The sequence below is a fragment of the Nerophis ophidion genome, linkage group LG21 (assembly GCF_033978795.1).
Source record: "Nerophis ophidion isolate RoL-2023_Sa linkage group LG21, RoL_Noph_v1.0, whole genome shotgun sequence".
NCBI classification, from domain to species: domain Eukaryota; kingdom Metazoa; phylum Chordata; class Actinopteri; order Syngnathiformes; family Syngnathidae; genus Nerophis; species Nerophis ophidion.
This window is the reverse complement of record NC_084631.1, coordinates 6,073,059-6,099,284: the sequence shown is the minus strand read 5'-3', so window position 1 is coordinate 6,099,284 and position 26,226 is coordinate 6,073,059. Positions and strand designations below refer to the sequence as shown.

At 39.6% G+C, this 26,226-nt stretch overlaps 1 protein-coding gene and 1 long non-coding RNA gene across 2 annotated transcripts in view; one reads left to right on the top strand and one right to left on the bottom strand.

Moving 5' to 3' along the window:
• Positions 1–9,928, bottom strand: part of LOC133539632 (uncharacterized) — a 41,557-nt gene extending 31,629 nt beyond the window's left edge. Inside the window, exons 1-3 of the long non-coding RNA XR_009803455.1 lie at positions 9,335–9,928; positions 9,079–9,242; positions 1,317–1,507 (exon numbers count right to left, since the gene is read on the bottom strand). This is a non-coding gene — a long non-coding RNA (uncharacterized LOC133539632). The remainder of the gene's footprint in view (positions 1–1,316; positions 1,508–9,078; positions 9,243–9,334) is intronic.
• Positions 1–19,153, top strand: part of kcnn3 (potassium intermediate/small conductance calcium-activated channel, subfamily N, member 3) — a 281,514-nt gene extending 262,361 nt beyond the window's left edge. The window contains exons 8-10 of the mRNA XM_061881689.1: positions 9,132–9,259; positions 12,131–12,200; positions 18,352–19,153. Of these exons, the coding sequence (XP_061737673.1) occupies positions 9,132–9,259; positions 12,131–12,200; positions 18,352–18,705 (552 nt within the window). The 3' untranslated portion in view covers positions 18,706–19,153. The remainder of the gene's footprint in view (positions 1–9,131; positions 9,260–12,130; positions 12,201–18,351) is intronic.
• The last annotated feature ends 7,073 nt before the right edge of the window (positions 19,154–26,226 follow it).

The window sequence follows — 26,226 nt, the reverse complement described above, 5'->3', positions numbered from 1 at the left end:
CAGTGAACATGTTAATGTGCCAGGACACAAAATGAGTGCTTCAAAGAGACACTTGATGAACATAAAAGTGGAACAGGCTAAACGGAGACTTGACAAAATTAGCAACCTTAAGTGGCTGCCAAAATAGCTCGTTTTCCAAAGATGTTTTTGTACATACAGTGGGGCAAAAAAGTATTTAGTCAGCCAGCGATTGTGCAAGTTCTCCCACTTAAAATGATGACAGAGGTCTGTAATTTTCATCATAGGTACACTTCAACTGCGAGAGACAGAATGTGGAAAAAAAATCCAGGAATTCACATTGTAGGAATTTTAAAGAATTTATTTGTAAATTATGGTGGAAAATAAGTGTTTAGTCAACCATTCAAAGCTCTCACTGATGGAAAGAGGTTTTGGCTCAAAATATCACGATACATGGCCCCATTCATTCTTTCCTTAACACGGATCAATCGTCCTGTCCCCTTAGCAGAAAAACAGCCCCAAAGCATGATGTTTCCACCCCCATGCTTCACGGTAGGTATGGTGTTCTTGGGATGCAACTCAGTATTCTTCTTCCTCCTAACACGACGAGTTGAGTTTGTACCAAAATGGATACATGGATGATACAGCAGAGGATTGGGAGAATGTCATGTGGTCAGATGAAACCAAAATAGAACTTTTTGGTATAAACTCAACTCGTCGTGTTTGGAGGAAGAAGAATACTGAGTTGCATCCCAAGAACACCACACCTACTGTGAAGCATGGGGGTGGAAACATCATGCTTTGGGGTTGTTTTTCTGCTAAGGGGACAGGATGATTGATCCGTGTTAAGGAAAGAAAGAATGGGGCCATGTATTGAGAAATTTTGAGCCAAAACCTCCTTCCATCAGTGAGAGCTTTGAATGGTTGACCAAATACTTATTTTCTACCATAATATACAAATAAATTCTTTAAAATTCCTACAATGTGAATTCCTAGATTTTTTTTTTCACATTCTGTCTCTCACAGTTGAAGTGTACCTATGATGAAAATTACAGACCTCTGTCATCATTTTAAGTGGGAGAACTTGCACAATCGGTGGCTGACTATATACTTTTTTGCCCCACTGTATGTTTTAAAATTACACACAAAATAGACTGTGCTGCAATACAAAAAACTTTGGTGATGCTACTAAACTAAAAGTGGTACCAAGATGATGTTGCCATTGACGACGGCTTATGGTTGTCTTGTAACTCTACGACTGACATATTGTGTCTTTGCTCGTGTGTCATTGAGAAGTACATGTCGAAGACATAGGGTCAGTATTGTGTGTGTGTGTGTTCGTGTGTGTCTGTATAGACCTTGACTGCAGTGGCCGGGTGCTGATTAGCCAAGCTGTTCGCTCCCTTTTGTGCTCCTCAGGCTGGGAGTATAATTGTTCTTTGTTTAGTCCTCAGCATCTCTTTGAAGTCTTTCACTGGATTTATGTCCTCCCAGATCCAGTCGTCACTTGGCTGCGTTATAGTCCACATAACCTCCACGCCGGTCGCCTCTGTTGCAATTACATGGCAAGCTTTGGATGAAGGACCTTAGCATGTTTATGTCATTGTAACAACATTGATGGGTTGGGTACCGATACGGTACCAATTCTCGGCACGTGGGACTCGATGCCGGAACCAATTTTCGGTACTTTTTTGTGCGTGAATGAATGGTGATTGTTTGATAGTAAAATGTAATTTTTTTAAGGAAACATTTAAAAATGAGCTGATGACTGTCATGTCTTTGTGATCATGCTCTGTTTAGTTTTTGACTCCATTAATTCCTGTTTTTGCGCACTCTTGTTTGTTTTGTCACCATTACTACCAATTAGTTTTCACCTGTCATGTCACGCACCTGGTTCATTTGGACTCATGCAGCATTTAAGCCTGTAGTTGCCAGGCAGTCAGCCTGGCGACATCACCCTCTACCATCTCCTACACGCCCATGTAATCCATGCCGATGATCCATGCTCTTTCTCGGTCCAAGTAAGTTTTTCATGCCATAGTTTGTAAGTTTTGTTTTATGTTCATAGTTCTCCCATTGTGTGAGTTTTTGTTTGGATAGTGAAGTGAATTATATTTATATGGCGCTTTTTCTCTAGTGACTCAAAGCGCTTTACATAGTGAAACCCAATATCTAAGTTACATTTATTTAAACCAGTGTGGGTGGCACTGGGAGCAGGTGGGTAAAGTGTCCTGCCCAAGGACACAACGGCAGTAACTAGGATGGCGGAAGCGGGGATCGAACCTGCAACCCTCAAGTTGCTGGCACGGCCGCTCTACCAACCGAGCTATACCGCCCCAAGTTTGTTCTCCACCTTGTGCGCGCCTTTACCTTCACGCCGTGTCCTCTCCAATCGCTTTGCACCACGGGAAAACAAACCGCACCAGAGTCCTAGTCATGAAAATGACGATAACTGTGCTGTCCAGTTATGACATCTTGGTTTCTTGCTTCCAAGACAATAGATGGCAGTACTGTATACTGCATGCGGCTCTTTAGTGCCGCCCGAGTGGCTCCCTGGAGCATTCTTAAAAAAGGATCGAAAGTGGAAAAAGATGGAGGGGGAAAAAAAAGGTTTTAGTATGTTTTTGTTTGAGGACAAATATGCGACAAATGGTTAGAAAGCTTGTGTGTGTGCTTCACTGATGAGAGTATTTGGTGAACATTATTTTGTCCTACTAATTTTGGCGGTTCTTGAACTCACCATGGTGTGGACTGTGACGCGTAAACAGCTCGTTTACATGTAAAATCCTCCACTCCTTCTTTGTCTCATTTTGTTCACCAAACGTTTTATGCTGTGCGTGAATGCACAAAGGTGCACCGGCGTCCCGACCTGCATCTGGCAATGGAGGTATGTGAGGGGAGGCCGTGGCGAATCAGGGTGTGCCAGGACCGTTTTTGAGATCAGTGACAGGTGTGTGGATGGCCCACCTGGGCCTGCTTATCTAATCACCTGTCGCTCTGTTAAAAGGCAGCAGCCGGGGAGGAGAAGAGAGTTGGAGTTGGAGCAGGAGAGACAGCAAGAGCGAGACTGACAGACACTAAATACCACTGCTGAAAAGCACAACACAGACCATTCTTGTTAAATAAAAGAGTGTCTAAAAACCCTAAAAAGGAGCGGTGATGTCCGTGATTGGTGGCCCGAGGAACCCGGAAGCAAGAGTCTTCCACGGGGACTGTCAATACTTGGACTATGAGGTGGTTGTTTTCCCGAGATGTAAGTGAACTTGGACCGGAAATGGCATGAAGGTGAAGACATCTTTTATTTTAACACTATAACTGCACACAAAAAAAGGCAAACAAAAGGCGCGCACATTGGCGGTACAAAAACTCGGCTGTGAAAACAAAACTCGCACTATGGCAAAACTAAGGAACAAAAAATAAAAACTTGCACTGCGGCATAAATAACGAGAAAACATACTTGGAACGGAACATGGATCATTGGCATGGATTACAAGGTGCGTAGCGGGTGAGTAGAAGGTGATGTTACCAGGCTGACTACATTGCAACTGTGGCTTAAATAATACTGTGGTGATTAGTGAAAACAGGTGGGAGACATGAGGACAGGTGAAAACTAATGGGTAGTCATGGTGACAAAACAAACCAGGAAGTGCAAAATTAGGAACTGAGTGGCCAAAAAACAAACAGAACATGACTAAAACAAAACATAGACATGACAGGGACCTACTGCAAGAACGCTCGTCAAAGATCTTTTATGTTACAAGAACTCTGCTCCTTTTAAGGACCAACAGCAAAAAGACTATTCAAAGATCCTCTATGTATGTGACAAAAATAATCTTGTTTTAAGGACTTCCCAGCGAAAAGACAAATCAAAGATCCTCTTTTTTTAAAGACCTACAACGAAAAGACTAGTCAGCTGTGTTGACAGCAAGTCTATTCTGCAATACAAGCTGTACAGGGACTACTCTAAAGGACATTTCCATACTTTTGTTCCAAAATACTAAATACTTGCAGAAATGTACAAGAACGGTTAATTTTGGGGGCTACAGTGGGCACATATTTTCGTCTGTTCCTGTCTTATTTCAGTTATTTTGGCATTTGACGCTTGCAAAGGGCTGGTTTGCCAGTGCTCGTGTACAACAGAGAAGTAAACAACAATCATTAGCTTTAAAAAGTCACCTCACAAATACTGTTTGTATTCTGCGAATTGCTGAGTCTTACTTTCCCCAAAGTAAACAGGCTGCTCTGTTTTCCAAAATGGCAGCGTCCTAATTACATGAAAAATAATTGCGGCTGGAGCTCATTTCCGTACAGTAAATAAGGAGACGTCGCTACCCTGCCACCAAGCGTCACTACAACTTTGCATTGGACAACATCATCTTCTACTGCAGGGGTGTCCAAACTTTTTCACTTGGGGGCCGCATTGGCCTAAATAAATTTGTTCCAGGGCCAAAAGTTAAAGTACCAATGATTGTCACACACACACTAGGTGTGGTGAAATTTGTCCTCTGCATTTGACCCATTCCCTTGATAACCCCCTGGGAGGTGAGGGGAGCAGTGGGCAGCAGCGGTGCCACGCCCGGCAATCATTTATGGTGATTTAACCCCCATTTCCAACCCTTGATGCTGAGTGCCAAGCAGGGAGGTAATGGGTCCCATTTTTTTTATAGTCTTTGGTATGACTCGGCCGGGGTTTGAACTCCCAACCTAACGATCTTAGGGTGGACACTCTAACCACTAGACCACCGAGTAGGTTTAAAGTAACTACAGTGTATATATCAAGTGTCCAGTGTGAATATTTTACACCAACGACCTTTAATTAAGCTCAGAAAGGCACTCTGCGCAGCATTCACTTATATGACCCAATGTGGGCAACCTTCCCTGGTCAAGGTCCAAAAAAAAATTAAACCATAAAAAATCTAACCAAAAACCATTAAAAAAAAATCTAAATTACATCCGTTATTGGATGTAATTTATGTAGCATGATAGGAAAATTTCAAAACACTTTCTCCAAACTTGTCCATTTTTGGCGTATTTTTAGCTGCTTGAATTTTTTCTGATTGATTATAAAACTTAAAGGAGGTTGTCACGGAAGCAAACAAGGTAGGAGTCACACATACTCTTAATATTCAATTACATGAATTATCAATTATGTATCCGTTATATTAATATAATATGTACACATATGTATAGGCTATAATATATATAATATAATAAATAATAATGTTTCATATATATGCATAGGTATGTGTGTACATAAAATAAAATAAAAAGTGTATATTATATATAAATACACACACAAACATATATATATGTGTGTGTATATATACATGTGTGTTTGTGTGTGTATATATATATATATATATATACGTGTGTGTCTGTGTATATATATATATATATATGTGTGTGTGTATATATACATTGTGTGTGTGTGTATATATATGTATATGTATACATATATGTGTGTATATATGTGTGTATATTTGTATATATATGTGTATATATATATATTTGTGTGTGTATACGTACATATATATACATATATACATTTGTGTGTGTATATGTACATATATATATATATACATATATATATATGTATATATATGTGTGTGTGTATATATATGTGTGTGTACATATGTATATATATTTGTGTGTGTATATATGTGTGTGTGTGTATATATATATATGTATGTATATATATGTGTGTGTGTATATATATGTATATATATATGTGTGTGTATATGTACATACATATATATATGTACATATACACACACATATATATATATATATACACACATTTATATATATATATATATATATATATATATATATATATATATATATATATATATATATTGCATTTTTCCTATCATGCTTTGTAATGGATTTAAATAGGTGTAATTTTATTTTTTTATATGGTGCATATATGGTGCATATGGTTCATAATATCTACAAAGTTCAGTTAGCTGGTTGTGTTATGTGTGACCATGTCTGTTGACATTTTGTGTTGATTGGATTTTTGTTTTTTGTTGTACCATGACTAGTGAAGGTTGCTCGCATTGGGTTATATAAGTGAATGCTGCGCAGGGTGCCGTTCTGAGCTTAATTAAAGGTCATTCGTCTAAAGTACCCACACTGGACACTTGATAGCTTTAAAATGGTAGAATCAAAGTCTTTTAAAATGAATGTGATCTTCTTGCGGGCAGGATTCCTCATGACGTTTCACGGGCCAAATTGAAGACGTCAGTGGGCCGCAGTTTGGACAACCCTGTTCTACTGTATGTCTCTAGCTTGCAAAAAGATATACTGTAATGGACGAATTAATACTGTATTATATTGCAAATAGATATGTATTTTATGGGGCTGTGAATCTTTGGGGACCAGATGATTTTATTATTGGGGGCAACGATTCGATTCAGAATCAATTCTCGATTCAAAACTATTGTTGATTCAAAATATCTACTGTTTTATTTACTTTGGATGCCAGTTTTATGATTAACAACAAAACCCCAAACCAGTGAAGTTGGCACGTTGTGTAAGTCGTAAATACAAACAGAATACAATGATTTGCAAATCCTTTACAACTTATATCCAATTGAATAGACCGCAAAGAAGAGATATTTAATGTTTGAACTGAGAAACTTTTTTTTTTGCAAATAATAACTTTGAATTTAATTGCAGCAACAAATTGGACATTGGCACAGGTGTATTTTTACCACTGTGTTACATGGCCTTTCCTTTTAACAACACTCAGTAAACGTTTGGGAACTGAGTAGACCGATTTTTGAAGCTTTTCAGGTGGAATTATTTCCTATTCTTGCTTGATGTACAGCTTAAGTTGTTCAACAGTCCAGGGTTTCTGTTGTGGTATTTTAGGCTTCATATTGCGCCACACATTTTCAATGGGAGACCGGGCTGGGCTACAGGCAGGCCAGTCTAGTATCCACACTCTTTAACTATGAAACCACGCTGTTGTAACACTTGGCTTGGCATTGTGTTGCTGAAATAAGCAGGGGCGTCCATAATAACTTTGCTTGGATGGGAACATATGTTGTTCCAAAACCTGTATGTACCGTTCAGCATTAATGGTGCCTTCACAGACGTGTAAGTTACCCATGCCTTGGGCACCAATACACCCCCATACCATCACAGATGCTGGCTTTTGAACTTTGCGCAATCCGGATGTTTTTTTTTCTCTTTGGTCCGGAAGACACGATGTCCACAGTTTCCAAAATCAATTTGAAATGTGGACTCGTCAGACCACAGAACACTTTTACACTTTGCATCAGTCCATCTTTGATAAGCTCAGGCCCAGGAAAGCCGGCGGCGTTTCTGGGTGTTGTTGATAAATGGCTTTTGCTTTGCATAGTAGAGTTTTAACTTGCACTTAAAGATGTAGCGACGAACTGTAGCTACTGACATTGGTTTTCTGAAGTGTTCCGGAGCCCATGTGGTGATATCCTTTCCACACTGATGTCGCTTTTTGAGGGATCGAAGGTCATGAACATTCAATGTTGGTTTTTAGCCTCGCAGTGATTTCTCCAGATTCTCTGAACCTTTTGATGATATTATGGACCGTAGATGGTAATATCCATAAACTAAGGCAGGCCAGTTTAGTACCTGCACTCTTTTACTATGAAGCCACGTAGTTCTAACACGTGGCTTGGCATTGTCTTGCTGAAATAAGCAGGGGCGTCCATGACAACGTTGCTTGGATGGCAACATATGTTGGTTCAAAACTTGTATGTACCTTTCAGCATTAATGGTGCCTTCACAGATGTGTAAGTTACCCATGCCTTGGGCACTAATACACCCCCATACCATCACAGATGCTGGCTTTTGAACTTTGCGCAATCCGGATGTTTTTTTTCTCTTTGGTCCGGAGGACACGATGTCCACAGTTTCCAAAATCAATTTGAAATGTGCACTCGTCAGACCACAGAACACTTTTACACTTTGCATCAGTCCATCTTAGATAAGCCCGGGCCAAGGAAAGCCGGCGGCGTTTCTGGGTGTTGTTGATAAATGGCTTTTGCTCTGCATAGTAGTTTTAACTTGCACTTAAAGATGTAGCGACTAACTGTAGCTACTGACATTGGTTTTCTGAAGTGTTCCGGAGCCCATGTGGTGATATCCTTTCCACACTGATGTCGCTTTTTGAGGGATCGAAGGTCATGAACATTCAATTTTGGTTTTTAGCCTCACAGTGATTTCTTCGGATTCTCTGAACCTTTTGATGATATTACGGACCGTATATGGTAATATCCATAAATTCCTTGCAATAGTTCGTTGAGAAATGTTGTTCTTAAACTGTTTGACAATTTGCTCACGCATTTGTCCACAAAGTGGTGACCGTCGCCCCATCCTTGTTTGTGAATGGCACCCACCTGTTCCCAATTAGGACTGTTCACCTGTGGAGTGTTCCAAATTAGTGTTTGATGAGCATTCCTCAACTTTCTCAGTCTTTTTGGCCACCTTTGCCAGCTTTTTTGAAACATGATGCAGGCATCAAATTCCAAATGAGCTAATATTTGAAGAAAAAAAATAACGTTTTCCAGTTCGAACGTTAAATATATTGTCTTTGCAGTTTAGTCAATTGAATATGAGTTGGAAAGGATTTGCAAATCATTGTATTCTGTTTTTATTTACGAATTACACAGTGTGCCAACTTCTCTGGGTTTGGGTTTTGTCCATCAACAATATGATTTGTCTAAATCGATTTCTGAGTTGTTGTTTTTTTTTTTTAAATCGATTAAGGATTGTTACAAATTAAAATTGGAATTAATCTGAATTTTTTTCCCTCTCTTTTATTTTTGAAACCCTTAGTATTTTACATGTTTTATATTTTTGTATACTGTATGTAGCAGCCAGGGAGATTTTCTGTTTGGTTCTCATCGCCAAAAGTCCCTAAGGAGAGAGTTGTTTATGTACGCTTGAAAGGCTTTGGCAAGCAACGTGTGTGTGTGAGTGTGAGTGTGTGTGTGAGTGTGAGTTTGTGTGTGTGTGTGTGTGTGTGTGTGTGTGTGTGTGGTCAGACACGGAGAATAAGGTCGGCTTTCAAGAAAAAAAAACATTCTTAAGTGTTGTTTTCCCTCTGCATCAAGAAAACGGCGGACAAACCTGTTGTCAAGGGCGACCCGTAATGATTATGTGTGTGTGTCGTCTGTGCGCAGATAAAGAACGCGGCGGCCAACGTGCTGAGGGAGACCTGGCTCATCTACAAGCACACCAAGCTGATGAAGAAGATCGACCACTCCAGAGTCCGCAAACACCAGCGGAAGTTCCTGCAGGCGATACATCAGTGAGAGCACACACCCACTCGGGCACACACACACAGACACACAAGGACACACTCACACACACACACTGATGGTACCTTTTGAAATGAGCTCCATCCACCCACGGGTGAAATGAATCATCATCTGCTGGAAGACGAGCCAGCCAAATGCAGCTGAGCGTCCTTCTACCAGACTCGGATCCTCGTGGTCACAGTTGGTCCGGGTTAGTTTTTTTTGCTTCATCCCTCACTTAAACCCTGATTGAAAACTCCACCTGTTCAGTCCGAAAAAGATGATACAGTATTATCTGCTCACAGATGCTACCTGGTGGTTGTTTGAGCACATTGCATCTCGTCCTCCTTAAAGGCCTACTGAAATGAGATGTTCTTATTTAAACGGGGATAGCAGGTCCATTCTGTGTCATACTTGATCATTTCGCGATATTGCCATACTTTTGCTGAAAGGATTTAGTAGAGAACATCCACGATAAAGTTCGCAACTTTTGGTCGCTAATAAAAAAGCCTTACCTTTACCGGAAGTAGCAGACGATGTGCGCGTGACGTCACGGGTTGTGGAGCTCCTCACATCTGAACATTGTTTACAATCATAGCCAGCAGCAGCTAGAGCTATTCGGACCGAGAAAGCGACAATTTCCCCATTAATTTGAGCGAGGATGAGGAAATTAAGAGTGAAGGCCTAGAAAAAAGAAAAAAAAAAGGCAAGGGCCAGTGAGAGCGATTCAGATGTTTTTAGACACATTTACTAGGATAATTCTGGGAAATCCCTTATCTTTCTATTGTGTTACTAGTGTTTTAGTGAGTTAAATAGTACCTTAAAGTCGGAGGGGTGTGGCCACGGGTGTTTTGACGCCAGAGTCTCTGAGAGAAGTCACGGCAGCAGGAGGACGCTGGCTCCGCTGATCTCCGGTAAGAGGCGACTTATTTCCACAATTTTCTCACCGAAAACTGCCGGTTGACATGTAGTCAGGATCCATGTTCGCTTGACCGCTCTGATCCATAGTAAAGCTTCACCTCCGGGAATTTTAAACAAGGAAACACCGTGTGTTTGTGTGGCTAAAGGCTAAAAGCTTCCCACCTCCATCTTTCTTCTTTGACTTCTCCATTATTAATTGAACAAATTGCAGAAGATTCAGCAACACAGATGTCCGAAATACCGGACCGACCTTGCAGGCCCAAACGCATTGTGAGGGTCTGCTGGGAACGTCTGGCAGAGTCTCCTGTCAGAGAAAGTTTCAATTCCCACCTCCGGAAGAACTTTGAACATGTCACGAGGGAGGTGCTGGACATTGAGTCCGAGTGGACCATGTTCCGCACCTCTATTGTCGAGGCGGCTGATCGGAGCTGTGGCCGCAAGGTAGTTGGTGCCTGTCGGGGCGGCAATCCTAAAACCCCTTGGTGGACACCAGCGGTGAGGGATGCCGTCAAGCTGAAGAAGGAGTCCTATCGGGTCCTTTTGGCTCATAGGACTCCGGAGGCAGTGGACAGGTACCGACAGGCCAAGCGGTGTGCGGCTTCAGCGGTCGCTGAGGCAAAAACTCGGACATGGGATGAGTTCGGGGAAGCCATGGAAAACGACTTCCGGACGGCTTCGAAGCGATTCTGGACCACCGTCCGCCGCCTCAGGAAGGGGAAGCAGTGCACTATCAACACCGTGTATGGTGCGGATGGTGTTCTGCTGACCTCGACTGCGGATGTTGTGGATCGGTGGAAGGAATACTTCGAAAGTACTGTGTAATTATGCGATGAAAAGAGACGACTTTTAGCCGTAAGTGGTGCTGGCTAATATATCCCCTCCAACCAATAACGTCACAGGCATGCGTCATCATTCCGCAACGTTTTCAACAGGAAACTCAGCGGGAAATTTAAAATTGTAATTTAGTAAACTAAAAAGGCCGTATTGGCATGTGTTGCAATGTTAATATTTCATCATTGATATATAAACTATCAGACTGCGTGGTCGCTAGTAGTGGCTTTCAGTAGGCCTTTAAACAAAGAAAACAATCTGAAGTTTTATTTTTAAGTTATCGTGCCGTGATTTTACCAGTCCGGCCCACTTGGGAGTAGATTTTTCTCCATGTGGCCCCCCCATCTAAAATGAGTTTGACACCCCTGCTCTACATAAAAGGATCGCTCTGCCGTTTTTAAAGACGCACAAAACAAAATTCACTAATGGAAGATCTGTTTTTTTTTTTTTTTAAAGGCACCTATCTGCTGATAAAGAGTCACAGTTTGTCCTTGGCGGACGGTCTTTGTCAGACATTGTCGCTCTAAGGCTGTGACAGTGTTGCCATAGCAACGCATGCAACGGTGGCCTTCTAGTATGTAAAGTTGACCCAAGTTCATTTCCAAGTGCAGCGTCATTTCCGCAGCGTGTGTACAAATAAAAGATTACAACTAATTATTTCTCGGGGTTTTTATTTATAATCGTCTGGCCTGATTATTTATAACAACTAATTATATTCCCCGTCCTTTATTTCCCTCACGGCCTCATTATCCCCAAGGTTTTTTTGGGTTTTTTTTTTTTTTTTTTGGAAATGCGACTCCTGTTTTCTCTGGAGGGTGCAGCGTCTGACGGAGCTGAAAATATGCACAGAAAGCAGCGGGCGCTCGGTGTGCCCGCCAGTGTTTGCAGACGCACGACGTGCAGGTGGGACTCACAATGCAACGGGAGGCCGGGGAGGGTGGGGGGCGAGGGGGGCAAGGTGACCGTGCCACAGTGTTGTTGTTACGCGGCCCCGGAGGGATTAACTCTCCGTTGACCACCGTGAACTCACTCGCATGCCACTTCCTGCGTCTAATGATGTGTGTGTGTGTGTGTGTGTGTGTGTGTGTGTGTGTGTGTGTGTGTGTGTGTGTGTGTGTGTGTGTGTGCAGACTACGCAGCGTGAAAATGGAGCAGAGGAAACTCAGTGATCAAGCCAACACACTGGTGGACCTGTCAAAGGTGAGGCACCGACACACCATCGTTTTGGTTAACTAACCGGCGAAATGTGTCCCGTCGCACGGCTGCGCCGTTTCCATGCCGACCGGCCTGTTAGCAACCGGGGCGAGTGTTATTAAACAAAGAGTGGGAATGTGTGTTTTTTTCTTTTGTTTTGTTTTTTTTACCCGTTCTGTTACCTGTGTGGGTGTCTGAGTGTGATCTTACACAAGAGCGCGCGTGTGTGTTGGTGTGTGTGTGTGTGTGTGTGTGTGTTCTTGTATTTCTACCCTTCTTGAGACATGAACAAGGAAAAATACCTTCCATAAGAGGACCGGTGAACAAGTTAGGACCGAAATCATGGTCCCAATACGGAAAATCATTGCATCTAATAGAGAGCCTAATACGAGAGTCCGTGAACATTGCTCCAAAGTCAGGATTTTTTTGTTGATTTAATGTGCATACAAAAGCAAACATTGACAGATGCAAAGGCAGCAATATATGATCAAACTAGACTGCAACTAGAGAAGGACTTTTGATTGATTGATACTTTTATTAGTAGATTGCACAGTACAGTACATATTCCGTACAATTGACCACTAAATGGTAACACCCGAATACGTTTTTCAACTTGTTTAAGTCGGGGTCCACGTTAATCAATTCATGGACGTCCCTATACATCCCCGAAAAAATCTGCCAGGTGAACAGCTGATTTTACGACTTCCGGTGCTGACGTCAGACAACCCACCTCCCATATGTGACAATAGGATGAACAAATACACTACGGTACTAAGACTATAGTGGCCATTAACAGTTAGCATCTATAGCTAGGTTGCCCAAAGTGCGGCACAGGGGCCATCTGTGGTCCGTGACTACCGTATTTCCTTGTATTGCCGCCGGGGCGCTAATTAATTTAAAACCTCTTCTCACTCCTGCGCTTACCAAAGGCATGCGGTAAAAGTAAGCATGAGCTAATTATTTTAAAACCTCTTCTCACTCCGGCACTTACCAAAGTAAAAATTGGAGTGTCATGTAAGGATACCATCATGAAAAGCAAATTTAATAAAAAAAACTTTGTTATGGTCTTACCTTTACTTATATAGTCCATGCCAGCTCCTTCTGATCAAAATCATCGATAACTTGTTTATGTAAGTCTTCCTTATCTTCAGTTTTAAAAGTCTCTCTGTCTCAATGGAGATCTTCCTTTATTACCTCCTGCTTTTATTGAAAGTCCACTTTAGAAAACTTATCAGAAGGTCCGTCATATCCGTCCCAGCACATATCACGTCACTCAGTCACTTCTTCTGCAGCCGAGTAGTCGCAAGAAGGGTCACTAGCGCCCTCTACCACCAGGAAGCGGGAGTCATTTAATGACTCATAATGGACGCACGCAGCTACGGTATTGTGACGGTCTCAAGCCGTCGTCTTGCGGGTTCTCAGGACCACCAAGGAAGGACATGGCTTGAGCAGTTTGACTTTGTTTATTTTTCAATAAAACCTCAGTCCAGGTTGCTCCTCTTCTCCGCTCACTCGCCGCCATCTTGGGCCGGGCTCCAGCGTGCCCTGCCTGTCTGTCGGACCGTCGGCTCGACAGGTATATTAATAAAAAATTACTGCTTACTGTTCTTTTTAGCATACCGGTATTCAATAGCTTGGACCTTAAATCCTACTGAATAGCTCTTAATCTTCTTCCCTTTATGCGATTTCAAATTACCGGTATTGAATTCAGCCTCCTCCATTTTGAAAATGATGACAGGGGAAGTGTCACTCGTGACGTCACAAGTTTGACCCGGCGGTAATACTAAGCATGCGCGAATTATTTTGCGGAGCGGGTTTGACCCGACAGTAATTCAAGGCAGGTGCATACTATATGCCCGGTGGCAATTGAAGGAAATACGGTAGTTTGTCATCGGCCTTAAGCACATTACAAAATACCAAAAATAGAAATCTCATTTGCACCCCTGCTGGCGAAGTGTATCAAAATTATGGTGGTCCCAAAACGTAGGGATTTTTCAAATTGGCCGTGTGTCGGTTTTAAAAGTGCTCCCCCTCTGGTCAGCATATGTAATAACAAGTGTGTGTAAGAAATTGAAATGCGCCAAAATGTATAAAAAACATAAAATAAAAATGTATATAGAGACATACTATAATAACTTGAAATAAATAATGAAGATAAAAAAACAATTACAAACAAAAAAATGTATTAACTAAAAGCAGTTTTTTTCTCACAATGTGGAGACCTTTTTTTTATATAAAATTGGGAACTATTTCTCATATTCTTTTTGTTTCTGTAATATTGCAATATTTTCTTGTAAAAACATTGCTTTTTTATATGAAATGTTTACTTTTGAATCCAAAATGGTGACATTTGCCATATAAAATTCTGACTTTTATCGCAATATTGCCAATTGTTTCATGGTTCTTGTAAAATAGTGACGTTTTTTGACTGAAATTGTGACTGTTGTCATCATTTTGTAAAAGTCTGATTATTGCATTATTGCCACAATGTTAAAGATTTCTTATAAAATCGCGACTTTTGTCGAGTAAAATTGCGACTCTTTCCATAAAATTGCCGAAATTTTAAGCTTTTCTTGTAGAATTGCGACTGTTAAGAGTAAAATTCCAACTTTTTTTATAATATTGCACCAATGTTCAGTTTTTCTTGTAAATTTTGGACTTTTGTTGAGTAAAATTAGGACTTTTATTTTAACATTTTATTAAGTTTTTCTTATGTAATTGTGACCTTTTTCTTGTGAAATTCCAAGTCATTTTTCACAACAAGCTTTTTTTTATATTGGCATAGTATGTATATATTATTAATGTTGTAAATACAAATCTTTATATATCTAGAAAAGGGCGGTCCTAAAGAGGTAGGCATTTTTCGAAGGTCTCAAGAAGGTGACAAATTCAAGAGTCTGTGTGTGTGTGTGTGTGTGTGTGTGTGTGTGTGTGTGTGTGTGTGTGTGTGAGGTGTGTATGCGTGCGTGTGTGTGTGGGCCTTCCTTTCATTCTCTCGGTCCTCCCAATGTTCCAGAGACTTCCCTCCAGCCTCCTCTTTCTTCCTCCATTCTCTCCCTCTCAGACTGCTCTCGGTCTTACTCACGCCTCTCAGGCGGCAATGTGGGCCCTCTTTTTACTTGTGATGCTCCTTCCTAACCCCGCCTACTGTCTGTCCTCGTTATGTTCGCACACAACATTCCAGCGTCCTTTTACGCGGACACGTGCAAAAGAACAAACGTCACCCACGGGGAAAAAACCCAATCATACGGAAAGGGGATTCTTTGTTGGAGCACTTAAATTACACACACCTTGGCTTTTTGTGTTACTATTGGTAATATATATATATTTTTTTAAATATAAATGTTTATATAAATGTATATATGTATGTATATATATAGATGTGTGTATATAAATATATATAGATATGTGTATATATGGGTATAACTATATAATTTGCTCATAAAAAACGCTAGCCTACGAACGTTAGCATGCTAACAGGTATCATTTGTCAAGTACCAAAATATGACACTGGTGTATACCCACAGTCGTAGTCAAAAGTTTATATACACTTGTGAAGGACATAATGTCATGGCATTTTGAGTTTCCAGTCATTTCTTTTATTTGTTGTGATAGAGTGATTGGAGCACATACTTGGTCACAAAAAACATTCATGAAGTTTGGTTTCTGTCATGGATTTATTATGGGTCTACTGAAAATGTGACTATATCTTCTGGGTCAAAAGTAAAAATACAGAAACATACATTATCAATTTTGGTGATGTAGAAAAGGTAGAATCAATCAATTAGACTCGGTTACAAACTTGACAATGGTAAAGTCAAAGGAACTCAGCACAGATCTGAAAAAAACGAATCATTGACTTGAACAAGTCAGGAGAGTCACTTGGAGCCATTTCGAATCAGCTTAAGGTCCCAAGAGCAACTGTGCAGACAATTGTTCGTAAGTTTAAAGTGCATGGCACAGTTTTGTCACTGCCACGATCAGGAAGAAAATGCAAGCTATCACCTGCTGCTGAGAGAAAATTGGTCAGGATGATCAAGAATCAACCGAGAACCACCAAAAAACAAGTCTGCAATGAATTGGAAGCTGCTGGAACACAGGTGTCAGTGTCCACAGTCAAACATGTTTTGCATCGCCATGGACTGAGAGGCTACCATGCAAGAAGGAAGCCCTTGTTCAAGAAGCCAGACCTAAAGGCTCATCTTAAGTTAGTTGCTGATCACATGGACAAAGATAAGACCTTCTGGAGGAAAGTTCTGTGGTCAAATGAAACAAAAATGTTGCTGTTTGGCCACAATACCCAGCAATGTGTTTGAAGTAGAAAAGGTGAGGCCTTTGATCCCGGTGGTGGTAGTATTATGCTTTGGGCCTGTTTTGCTGCCAATGAAACTGGTGCTTTACAGCGAGTAAATGGGACAATGAAAAAGGAGGATTACCTCCAAATTCTTCAGGACAACCTAAAATCATCAGCCCGGAGGTTGGGTCTTGGGTGCAGTTTGGTTTTCAAACAGTACAATGACCCCAAATACACGTCAAAAGTGGTAAAGGAATGGCTAACTCAGGCTAGAATGAAGGTTTTGGAATGGCCTTCCCAAATTCCTGACTTAAAATGTGTGGACTATGCTGAAGAAACAAGTCCATGTCAGAAAACCAACAAATTTAGCTGAACTGCACCAATTTAGTCAAGAGGAGTGGTCAAAAATTCAACCAGCAGCTTGTGGATGGCTACCAAAAGTACCTTATTGCAGTGAAACTTGCCAAGGGACATGTAAGCAAATATTAACATTGCTGTATGTATACTTTTGACCCAGCAGATTTGCTCACATTTTCAGTAGACCCATAATAAATTCATAAAAGAACCAAACTTCATGAAGGGTTTTTTCCACAAAGTATGTGCTCCAATCACTCTATATAAAAAAAAAATAAGAGTTGTAGCAATTATTGGAAACTCAAGACAGCCATGACATTGTTTTTTACAAGTGTATGTAAACTTTTGACCACGACTGTATATAATTTGCTCATAAAAAAGCGGGCCTACTAACAGGTATCATTCGTCAAGTACCAAAATATGTATACAGTGGGGCAAAAAAGTATTTAGTCAGCCACCGATTGTGCAAGTTCTCCCACTTAAAATGATGACAGAGGTCTGTAATTTTCATCATAGGTACACTTCAACTGTGAGAGACAGAATGTGAAAAACAAATCCAGGAATTCACATTGTAGGAGTTTTAAAGAATTTATTCGTACATTATGGTGAAAAATAAGTATCTGGTCAACCGTTCAAAGCTCTCACTGATGGAAGGAGGTTTTGGCTCAAAATCTCACAATACATGGCCCCATTCATTCTTTCCTTAACACGGATCAATCGTCCTGTCCCCTTAGCAGAAAAACAGCCCCAAAGCATGGTGTTTCCACCCCCATGCTTCACAGTATGTATGGTGTTCTTGGGATGCAACTCAGTATTCTTCTTCCTCCAAACACAACGAGTTGAGTTTATACCAGAAAGTTCTATTTTGGTTTCATCTGACCACATGACATTCTCCCAATCCTCTGCTGTATCATCCATGTATCCATTTTGGTACAAACTCAACTCGTCGTGTTTGGAGGAAGAAGAATACTGAGTTGCATCCCAAGAACACCATACCTACTGTGAAACATGAGGGTGGAAACATCATGCTTTGGGGCTGTTTTTCTGCTAAGGGGACAGGACGATTGATCCGTGTTAAGGAAAGAATGAATGGGGCCATGTATCGTGAGATTTTGAGCCAAAACCTCCTTCCATCAGTGAGAGCTTTGAATGATTGACCAAATACTTATTTTCCACCTTGATTTACAAATAAATTATTTAAAATTCCTACAATGTGAATTCCTGGATTTTTTTTTTCACATTCTGTCTCTCACAGTTGAAGTGTACCTATGATGAAAATTACAGACCTCTGTCGTCATTTTAAGTGGGACAACATGCACAATCGGTGGCTGACTAAATACTTTTTTGCCATAATGTACATACAAAATTTGCAAAAGAAAGCTACCGTGCTAATATTGGAATGCTAACGACTGTGTTTTAAAAAATTACCTACGATGCCGCAAATTGCCCCCGTGCCGCACTTTGGATGGTGCTGCTTTTTCTACAACCCTCCCACCTGTCATCCAACAGATGCAGAGCGTCATGTACGAGCTCATGTCGGAGCTCAACGACCGCAGCGAGGACCTGGAGCGCCAGATGTTGTCCCTGGAGCAGCGGGTGGAGCAGCTCACCGCCGGCTTCAACGCCCTGCCCGCGCACCTCTCGGCCACCCTGGGTGCCCAGCACGCCGCCCTGGTGCACCTCCTCCGGGAGAGAGACGGAGGAGCCGTGGTGCCGCTCTCTCCGGCGGCTTCGCTCGCCTCCACTCCAGCTGCAACCACGCCGGTGCCAACTCCAGCCCCGGCGCCCCCTCTGGAGGCCCCTCCGCCCGGGCCAGAGGGGAGCCTGGAGGCGGGTTCCACCGGCAACGTGGCCACCTGCTGAGGAGCACCAGGAGACAAACAGGCCTAAAAAGGGCACGAGAGGGGGCTCCTCTCACCGGAGACGAGAGAAATGATCCTCTCAAATTGATGAAGGTGGGACAACGTGGACGACTAACGGAAGGCGGCGTGAGTGGTGACACTTTTGGGAGGAGCGCTTTCCCTTTAAGAGTGACAGCGGCAAGAGTGGCGAGTGTAGAAGGTGCGGGGGCAGCGGAAGGACATCAAGAGGGTGAGAAGTCGCGGTAAGAAGAAGGAGAGGAGGAGAAATAAGCCGGACTAATTATATGAAGACTGAAAAAAGAGATAAGCCTTTATCTCGCCCCCTGCTCTCGCTCTCTCTGTCCTCTTTCATCAGGAATTAATGACCAGGACTTTTTATCCTTATGTGTTTTCTATCAGAACGCTAATTGTGTGTTAACGAGCATCCCTTTAAAAGGAGGTTAAATCAATATCACCGAGATTATTTGACAAAAAAAAAAGTGGCATGCACTGCGAACACACACACACACACACACACACACACACACACACACACAGAACATAGCCCTTAAGACCGTCCTTCTCAAACAGTGGGGCGTGCGACGCTAGGGGAGAATGCTTTATCAGTATCATGCTTCAAAACCCGCTTTGAAAAGCTGTGCACTCTAAAACGCGTTAATTGCAGACATTAATCCTGACTTCCTCCTTTTGATTAAAAAAAAATCTGCTTTTTCATTTTTTTTTTTTTTGTAGGTTTAATATATAAATTTTGCTCCTGCGTTTATGTTCCTGATTAATGTGAATTGATTATTTATTTATTTTTTGTGTTATTTTTCAATATTTAAATGGTTTAAGTCGGTCCAAAAATGTTTAGAGTTTAAATGAGAATTTTATTTTGATTTATTTAGCTATTTGAAACCTTTTGAATCTTTTCTGTTAAACACCTAAACAATACTAACAAAGTTCTTCTTTGTGGTAAGTTAATACATATTTATTTTTTTGTTTTCTTTCATGTTAATAAGAATACAATGTTACGCAGATGTGCACTTAATTGATACTGTTAGGTGTGCACACAAAAAAAAATGGATTCACATCTGTATGTATGTATATATATATATATTTGTATATGTATGTATATACATATGTATATATACACATACATATGTATATATATACACATATATACATATATATATATATATACATATATGTATATGCAGACACACACACATATATACAAATAAATAGAAAAAAATATTGTAGTCATTATTTTTATTCCACTTAAAAATACAATAAAAATGTTAATTGTATTTATTAAATGATTTATATATATATATATATATATATATATATATTTATGCCCCATATAATAAGCGGTAGAAATGAATGGGTGGATGGACACACACGTGTGTATATATATATATATATATATATATATACACACATATGTATATGTATGTATATATATATATATATATATGTATATACAGACACACACATATATATACAAATAAATAGAAAAAAATATTGTAGTCATTATTTTTATTCCACTTAAAAATACAATAAAAATGTTAATTGTATTTATTAAAGGACTTATATATATATATATATATATATATATATATATATATATATATATATTTATGCCCCATATAATAAGCGGTAGAAATTAATGGGTGGATGGACACACACACATTATATATATATATATATATATATATATATATATATATATATATATATACACATCACATGTCAATTTGTTGTTTTTATTGAAAACTATGAATCAATATAGAATTGGGATGAATAAGAATCGCAAAGAATAAAAATAATAGTATACACTTATGTATACTGTATGTATGTGTATATGTGTATGTATATATGTACATATGCATTTATACTGTGTATATATCTACACTGTATACTATATGTATATATACACATATACACACTGTATATACACACACATACAGTATATATCGGTATGTATTGCAACTGTAACCTATAAAAACTATATATATATATATATATATATATATATATAGATATATATCCATCCATTTTTTACAGCTTATTCCCTTTGGAGTTGCAGGGGGTGCTGGTGCCTATCTCAGCTACAATCGGGCGGAAGGCAGGGTACACCCTGGACAAGTCGCCACCTCATCGCAGAGATATATATATATATATATATATATATATATATATATATTTTGTGGGTTCTTCCAAGGATGTCGTAGTCATAATGGTTTGTACAGTCCTTTGAGACATCTGTGATTTAGGGCTATATAAATAAACATTGATTGATATATATATATATATATATACATTTATTTTATTTATTCATTTTAAGATTGTTTTACGCCATCCTCATGCATCGATTCTGTATCGAATCGTCACCTAAGGCATCAAAATCGGATGGAATTCTTTCGTGCCCAAAGATGCACACTCCTAGGACTGTAGGATAGGTGTGCGTGAAATGTTTTCTTCTTCCTCAGGGGGGCGTATGAGAAAATAATTGAGAAGCACGGCCTTAAGGTAACACGAGCGTCTCCACTGCCAATAATCAATGCACTGTCAATGTGTGCACAGCAGTGTCAAACACCGTACAAACACCACACTCCCAATACGACCATGCACAGAAACACACCTAAACATGTCAGGATATACCCCAGCCCAGTTCAAATACATTCAGCATAGCACTCCATATCTGTTGTGTGTGTGATGAAACATATGAAGGGATTATAACTGGAGAAAAGCCAAAGATAACTTTTCCCTAATCTCCTGCAGAAATGACAGATATCATTTCACGCTTAAAATAAATCATCCAAAGTCACTTCTAAGCTTCTTGCTGCAAGCCATGTTCTATTAAAGCTCCGTATCAAGGAGCAAAATACATAAGTCAACTTTATGTAGCTGCTTCTTATTTTCTGTTTAACAAGATTTCACAAGGGTTGGAGGTTGTACCTAAAGATACGATCTTCTGCAGCACAAAGATGGTCGACATGCCATTCAGTGGGTCTGGGGTAGTTTTTGCTCCATCCCTCACTTCAAGAGGAAGTGAAGAATGGCCTTTCCTCCTAGGTCTGAAACAGTATTATCTGCTCACAGATGCTACCTGGTGGTTGTTTGTGCACGCTGCAGCTAGACTTAAATAGTCCCACTCCTTATATTGTTTCAGCCGCACGCAGGATTCTCACAGGAATGCGGTAACAATTCAACTGAAAACTAAGCAAGAAAAATACAACAGTACCTCGGTTTTCATCTGTCCCGAGCATCTCCAATAAACATGGAAGTCAGGCCTGACTATTATTTTCCTGAGTTTACTCTTGTTTCCTGTTTTGCGCTCTTATTTTTGTTACACTTCCTTGCATGGTTCCGCGGCTGTTTCCGGGCGCTGCTTCCCTCACCTGTCCCTGATTGGCAGTCTGGGCACACCTGTTCCATGTTGCCAATCAGGCGTCTCTGTAAACCAGCCTGCCCCGACCCCGCAGACCAGGACCGGATCGTTCTATCACGAACACGCAAAAGCCTCGGCCGACGGCGTGCAGGTAAGAGAGTCTTGTACTTCTTCAAATAGGGAAGTGCTGCATGTTGGCTGCAGTATAAAATAGCCTGATTGGCAACCTGGAACAGGTGTGCCCAGTTTGACAATCAGGGAACAGGTGAGGGGGGGGCAGCACTCAAAAACAGTAGTGAAACAAAACAGGAAGTTTGATTAAAATAAGAGCGCAAAACAGTAAATAACAGTAGTGATGGGTTGATGAGGCATCATGTATCGTTTCGACACATTGCAAAGCTGTATTGATACTGTGTCACTAAATACTGACCTCTGCTGGACATTAAAAATCCCTGCAGGCAACCTATGGACCGACTCAACTTACACTGATTTTATGACCTAGTACAGGGGTCACCAAAGCAGTGCCCGCGGGCACCAGGTAGCCCGTAAGGACCAGATGAGTCGCCCGCTGGCCCGTTCTAAAAATAGCTCAAATAGCAGCACTTACCAGTGAGCTGCCTCTATTTTTTATTTTTTTTTACTAGCAATCTGGTCTCGCTTTGCTTGACATGTTTAATTCTAAGAGAGACAAAACTCATAGAATTTGAAAATCCAAGAAAATATTTTAAAGACTTAGTCTGCACTTGTTTAAATAAATTCATTTATTTTTTTACTTTGCTTCTAACTTTCAGAAAGACAATTTTAGAGGAAAAAAATACAACCTTAAAAATGATTTTAGGATTTTTAATCACATTTACCTTTTAAATTCCTTACTCTTCTTTCCTGACACTTAAAATCAATGTTCAAGTAAATGTATTTTTTTATTGTAAAGAATAATAAATACATTTTAATTTAATTCTTCATTTTAGCTTCCAAAGACATGCACCTGGGGATAGGTTGATTGGCAAGATTAAATTGGCCATAGTGTGTGAATGTGAGTGTGAATGTCGTCTGTGTTGGCCCTGCGATGAAGTGGCGACTTGTCCAGGGTGTACCCCGCCCTCCACCCGATTGTAGTTGAGATAGGTGCCAGCGACCCCCCAACAAAGGGAATAAGCGGTAGCAAATGGATGGATGGATGGATTTTAGCTTCTGTTTTTTCGACGAAGAATATTTGTGAAATCTTTCTTCAAACTTATTATGATTAAAATTCATAAACATTATTCTGGCAAATCTAGAAAATCTTTAGAATAAATTTAAATCTTATTTCAAAGTCTTTTGAATTTCTTTTAAAATGTTTGTTCTGGAAAATCTAGAAGAAATAATGATTTGTCTTTGTTAGAAATATAGCTTTGTCCAATTTTGTTATAAATCATAACAAAGTGCAGATTGGATTTTAACCTATTTAAAACATGTCATCAAAATTCTACAATTAATCTTAATCAGGAAAAATTACTAATGATGTTCCATAAATTCTTAACATTTTTTCAAAAAGATTCAAATGGGCTAGTTTTTCTCCTTTTTTTCGGTTGAATTTTGAATTTCCAAATTTTCACTTTTTTTCCTATTTTCTCTTCTTTTAAACCATTCAATTAAGTGTTTTTTCATCATTTATTCTCTACAAAAAACCTTCCGTAAAAGGTAAAAAATGAATGACAGAAATACCATTTTTTCTAAATATATATTTATATTTTTTAATTTTATTTTATTTTTTTTATTTGTCATGAAAAAGGGAGGTTTTTGTCATGACAAAGGGAGGTTGTTTGAGTTGGTGTAGTAATTGTAAGTATATTTTGTGTTTTTTATGTTGATTTAATACAAGAACAACTAATAATAAACATTTATAAAAAATTCTTCTGCGGCCCGGTACCAATCGACCAGATCTACAGGATCCAAGGTCCGTAATATAAGCGCTTACGTGCTGAACCTTTTGATGAAATTACAGAACGTAGATGGTGAAATCCCTAAATTCCTTGCAATAGCTTGTTGACAAATGTTCTTAAACTGTTCGACAATTTGCTCACGCATTTGATCACAAAGTGGTGACCCTCGCCCCATTTTCGTTTGTGAATGACTGAGCATTTCATGGAAGCTGCTTTTATACCCAATCATGGCACCCACCTGTTCTTAATTAGCATGTTCACATGTAAGTTGTTCCAAATAAGTGTTTGATGAGCATTCCTCAACTTTCTCAGTCTTTTTTGACACTTGTGCCAGCTTTTTTGAAACATGTTGCAGGCATCAAATTCCAAATGAGGCAGTATTTGCAAAAAAAATAGCAAAGTTTTCCAGTTGGAACATTAAATATCTTGTCTTTGCAGTCTATTCAATTGAATATAAGTTGAAAAGGATTTGCAAATCATTGTATTCTGTTTTTATTTACCATTTACACAAAGTGCCAACTTCACTGGTTTTGGGGTTTGTAGTTAATCAGAACTGCCACCCAATGTTATTTTTAAAAAATAATAATAATTTTGAATCGAGAATCGTTTTGAATCGAATCGATTCTGAATCAAGTCGTGTGGTGCCCAAAGATTCACAGCCATATTCCAACTAATGCTTGTCGCTCCAATTTTTGCGTAACAGGCAACACCAAATTGGCCCTAGTGTGTGAATGTGAGTGTGAATGTTGTCTGTCTCTGTTGGCCCTGTGATGAGGTGGCGACTTGTCCAGGGTGTACCCCGCCCGAATGCAGCTGAGATAGGCTCCAGCACCCGCCGCGACCCCAAAAAGGGACAAGCGGTAGAAAATGGATGGATGGAATTACCCGCAACAATGCTCTTAACTCAAAACACTCTTAAATTGAGGTACCACTGTAGAAGACTTATTTTGAGTCGATAATTTCTGAGCTGTTTTTCTTTTTACATGTGTTATCTTCAGATGGGTTTTTGAAAAACAATTAGAATTGATTTTTTTTTTTTTATGCTCTTGTTCGATCATAAAAAGCTGCTATTCTGTATTCAGTCTGTTATCTACTTGTGTGCTGCCATTCTTCTCCATGAATGTATTCCGTCTAAACACTCATGCTTGGTCACGTAAACACACACACACACACATTCTTGTATTTGTTACCTTCTTGAGACCTGAGAAAAATGCCTACCTCTTTAGGACCACCCTTTCTAGATATATAATTGTTTACAACATCAATAATATATACATACTATGTAAATATAAAAAAGTTTGTTGTGAAAAGGAGTCGGAATTTCACAAGAAAAAGGTTAGTTTCACAAGAAAAACTTAGAATTTTGGCAGTATTATAATAAAAGTCGCAATTTTACCCAACGCAAGTCAACATTTTACAAGAAAACCCGAACATGTGTGCAATATCACGATAAATTTTGGAATTTGACTCAATAACAGTCGCAATTTTACACAAAAAGCTTAACATTTTGGCAATTTTATGAAAAGAGTCGTAATTTTACTCGACAAGTCACAATTCTGTAAGAAAACTTAAAAATTTTGGCAATATAATAATAACCGAAATTTTACTTGGCAAAATTATAAGTCATTTTACGGTTTAGCTCGGTTGGTAGAGCGGCCGTGCCAGCAACTTGAGGGTTGCAGGTTCGATTCCCGCTTCCGCCATCCTAGTCACTGCCGTTGTGTCCTTGGGCAAGACACTTTACCCAACTGCTCCCAGCGCCACCCACACTGGTTTGAATGTAACTTAGATATTGGGTTTCACTATGTAAAGCGCTTTGAGTCACTAGAGAAAAAGCGCTATATAAATATAATTCACTTCACTTCACTTACTCCAAATATTTCACTATTTTACAACAAATATCTGCAATATTGTGGTAAAAGTCCTAATTTTATGACCAATGCCACCATTTTGCATTAAAAAGGAATATCACATAAAATGTTTTTACAAGAAAATATTGCAATATTACAAAAACAGAAAGAATATAAGAAAAAAGTCGACACGTTGTGAGAGACTGCTTTTAGTTCATTTAATATTCGTTTTGAATTTGTTTAGATGTTTTAATCTTCGTTATTTACTTCGTTATTACAGTATGTCATTATATACATATTTATCTTTTTATTATTAATTTTGGCTAAAGGGGAAGCATTTCAATTTTTTACACACACTTGTTATTACATACGTT